This window comes from Hipposideros armiger, unplaced genomic scaffold (genome assembly GCF_001890085.2).
Source record: "Hipposideros armiger isolate ML-2016 unplaced genomic scaffold, ASM189008v1 scaffold_363, whole genome shotgun sequence".
Taxonomy (NCBI): domain Eukaryota; kingdom Metazoa; phylum Chordata; class Mammalia; order Chiroptera; family Hipposideridae; genus Hipposideros; species Hipposideros armiger.
This window is the reverse complement of record NW_017731713.1, coordinates 1,260,694-1,264,624: the sequence shown is the minus strand read 5'-3', so window position 1 is coordinate 1,264,624 and position 3,931 is coordinate 1,260,694. Positions and strand designations below refer to the sequence as shown.

Below are 3,931 nucleotides of genomic sequence, written 5' to 3'. Positions count from 1 at the left end.
AAATTGTTACCTGATTCTGGGGCTGGGCTGCCAACAAGCAAGCACATGATATCTACCAATGCTGTTATTCAAAGATATCCCCCAACACTCAAGCCTGCTCTGAGGCTGATCTAGTTTTAGAAATTCAGGGTAAAGAAAAAGATGTAAGTGACAAGCATTTCATCATTCCACTCAAAATATTAAGCAATGTGACTTTAGTTTACGGCGTCCATGCTGGCTTAAAATATTATTTTTCCAGGGGAGATAAAAGAGAAACAGGGGGAGAGGGACCTCTTCTAAGCATGGGGTCATTTTCAATGCTGAGTAGACTGGTGTGTAGGATGATAATCTGAAACGTTCTAAATAGATGTTATAGTAGCTACACTTGGGGATATTACCTATACGGAAATTCAACACATTTCTATCTTACTAATTAGGCAAATATTTACACACAGGATATGACACATAGCAAGCTTTCTAGATAAAAATGCTTTTCTTTATTCAAAGCAATTTACATAAGAATAATTTATCAAACAGTTATCAGAGCTGTCATTTAGATAAAACATTGTATTCATGCTTCTCTTCCCTTGAAAACTAACTACAGCCCTTTCATTACTATTCTCAGTAAATCATGGAGTTGACTGAGCACTTGGAATGACAAGTGAAATTTGGGTCAACTAAGATATATTTGTGAAATACCAAATTTATTAATAATGAGTAGAGATTTGAAAGAAAATATAATCATAAAAATATCTCAAATGAGCTTTCTTTTGCATAAATCTTGCATTTCACCAAGGGTACTGGTTTGCCAGGTGAGTCCAATGAAGCGAGAGAAGCATGAGGCTTGAGGGTATAAGCAAGGGAATGGTTATAATGATGGGCCATGAAATCTAAAGAGGAAGTAAGTGACAACGTGAAGGCAGTGAAACACAGAGAAAAAGCTGTAGTGTGAGTCTTGGCATGAGCTATACGATTTTGGTATAAAGGTACCAAAGAAAGTGAGGAGATGAAAAGTAGTGCTTGGAGAGCCAGAGTTGAAATTAAGACTTTGGAGGAGGAGTTATAGTTATTTGTCATTGCAAAGAGTATAATACAACCATCAGAGGGAATGGCTGATGAAGAATGACAAAGGCAAGATGGCTGGAGGAATGAAAATCAAGGAACTGAGAAATTGGAATAGTCGGGGGATCATGGAGGTTGACAGAAAAATCACTTAAGAATCACGAAAGGAGCAGCTCTTTGGATTACAGAAAGCCAGAGGCTAAAACCTTCAAAGAAAGGGAGCGTGCCGCCAAGGATCAAAGACGGCTATGGGTGACAAGTAGAGGAGAGGGGTGATGGAGCTGGACAAGGTGTACACCACAGCTTGGGGGGGGGGGCGCATGTTTTAGGGGGGAGGGGGAGAATGGTTTGGATGTGAAAATGTGGACGAAGGAGGACACCCCCATCTCCAGGCACCATGCTGTGAGCACTGCGAGAAAAGGATGCCTACCTGAGAAGGATAAAGGGGCAGCAGTGGCTCTGGGAGCAGTGGCTCTGAAACCAGGTTTCAGAGCAAGAAGATGGTGTCCACAGCATGGGGAAGTTTGCGGATGATGGTCAGTGACATTCAGAGACCTTGCCATGGGGTCCTGTCTCCATTTAAAATGTCAATTTTTTTTTGCACTAATTATTTTTTTAAAGGTAGCATTAAAATATTATTTCATCTTGATTCCTGAGTGTCTCGCTCACCTCACCCTAGTCCCAGACCTGAGATAAATCAGTTGGAAAAAAAATAAGGCATCAAGAACAGATAAAAACTGTGGGGCATTCAGGCAATGGAGTATTTAGTGCTGAAAGGAGATGTCCTGTTCAACCAGGAAAAGACAGGGAGGAGCCTTAAATGTGTTGGGGCCCAAAGCAGGCTGCCCCCACATATCCCACAATGGTATATTAATTATTTCGAATGAAAATCGCTTGAGAATCAGCAGGGATGGGAGGAGTTCTCTGACTCTCCTCTATAGCCCTAATAGCAGAAAATTAACCTCCATGTAAAAGGTCCCTCCCTGCTGGACTGGTAAGAGCGCTAAGGAGTAGACGAAGAAAGAGACAGCCTGGTCTCCAGGGAGGACCCAGAGCTGAGAAGCTTATATAAACAAACCCTTGTGAGCTGTATTAATTTACTGCCCCAAGCCTACTTTCTACTTAAAATCCTTACTATGTGCCCCAAACCTATGCTCCTTGTCGTGTCAAATCCCCACGAGTTTGTTTCTTTCTGTCAAGGATATATAAACAGCCTGATCCACTTCTCACACACAGTTATCCTTTTAATTCATCCCTGTACACGCAATAAAACTTGGGATCTTCTCCTTGTTATTCTGCCTTGTGTCAATTTTCTTAGTAGCCCAGCCACAAGAACTCAAGAAGGGCAGAAGGGGGCATTCCCTCTCCCCTGCAAATGCATGCTAAGCGAAAGAAGCCCATCTGAAAAGGCTCCATACTGTATGATTCCAACTACATGACATTCTGGAAAAGGCAAAACTTTGGAGACAGTAAAAAGACCAGTGGTTGACAGGCGTTTGGTGGTGGTGGTGGTGGTGGTGGGGGGGTGCGCATAGGAGGAGCACAAAGGATTTTGTGGGGAGCAGTGAAATTATTCTACATGATACTATAATGGTGAATACATACGTTTGTCCAAACTCATAGAATGTAGAACGCCAAGAGTGAACTCTAATGTAAACCATGAACTTTGGGTTATGATGTGTCGATATTGGTTCATCAATTTTAACAAGTGTACCACTCTGGTGGGGGGCATTCATTATGAGGGGGGTATTAGGTGTATATGGGAAATTTCTTGTACTTTCCTCTCAACTTTGCTGGGCACCTAAAACCTGCACTAAAAAATAGTCTAATTTTAAAACAATTAAAAATAAAAATAAGGCACTGATGATCAGTGTAGTGTGGGATAAATTCAGGGGTGAAAATATATGCCATGAGAATATTAAAAAAAAATAAAAGGATATCTAAATCAGAATCCTGGAAGGGGGGGGGGCGGGTATTGAGAAAGTTATTCTTCAAAAACAATGCCAGTAACTTAACTTCCAATGGAAACAGCTGCCTTGTCTTTATTTTGTTTTGTACTTAACTATCTTAACACTATCATGCATGCATTTCAGTCACAGATAATGCTTGACTTAAAAATGCCACTAAAAATGTTTTATCTCCATGGCTTTTTTCTATATGATGAAAGGTGAAGTGGTTCTTTGCACAGGAATAGAATTCTCCCACTACCTTTCCTTGTTTATTATATCACAGAAGTACAACACTCAGGAGTCATCAACTCTGTGACACTAGAGAGTTTGCCCTAAGGGACACGGCTTGATGTGCAGTCAAGTGTGAGTTACTGGGTTCTTCTAAAGGGGTTCCAGCTGCCACTTCACAGAAATACTACCCTGCTGAGAATTTTCCCAGGAGCCTTACATTTTCTATAAACCCTGTGGCAGGCAGTCAAGTCACATTTTCTTCTTCTCAATGCAAAACCAAAAATCTGTTTGTAAGGAACAAATTGATAAGTTGGAAAAAGGATCACTGGTTCAATTGCGCACCATCTTCTGTTCCCTATGGCAATATTTGGTGCAACGGAGCAGTAATTTATTTTGTCACAAATTTTCTAGCAACAGCGCTTCTCCCCTAAAGATCACTGGAGCTTCATGGAAGGGATCAGCCAAATACAGAATTTACTTACGTTCTCGCCACAAAAATCTAGGGCATATGTGTTATTTCCCGTGTTTCAACTTCTCGCTCCAGGACACTGATGACAATTGTTAATATGCAGGTCGATGAGATTATAAAATTTGAACCACGTAAATCCCATGCATAGTTTACCTAGTGCCCTATGACGAAATGGCAGCAGTAACGTCAAACCGATTCACCTACTTTTATTCAGAAACAAGGAGGCATTCATTTGGACCTG

At 41.0% G+C, this 3,931-nt stretch overlaps 1 protein-coding gene across 1 annotated transcript in view; it reads right to left on the bottom strand.

The window, feature by feature from the left end:
• APP (amyloid beta precursor protein) overlaps nt 1-3,931 on the bottom strand; it is a 198,856-nt gene that overhangs the window by 177,783 nt on the left and 17,142 nt on the right. Inside the window, exon 5 of the mRNA XM_019662036.1 lies at nt 1,436-1,450. Within this exon, the coding sequence (XP_019517581.1) occupies nt 1,436-1,450 (15 nt within the window). The remainder of the gene's footprint in view (nt 1-1,435; nt 1,451-3,931) is intronic.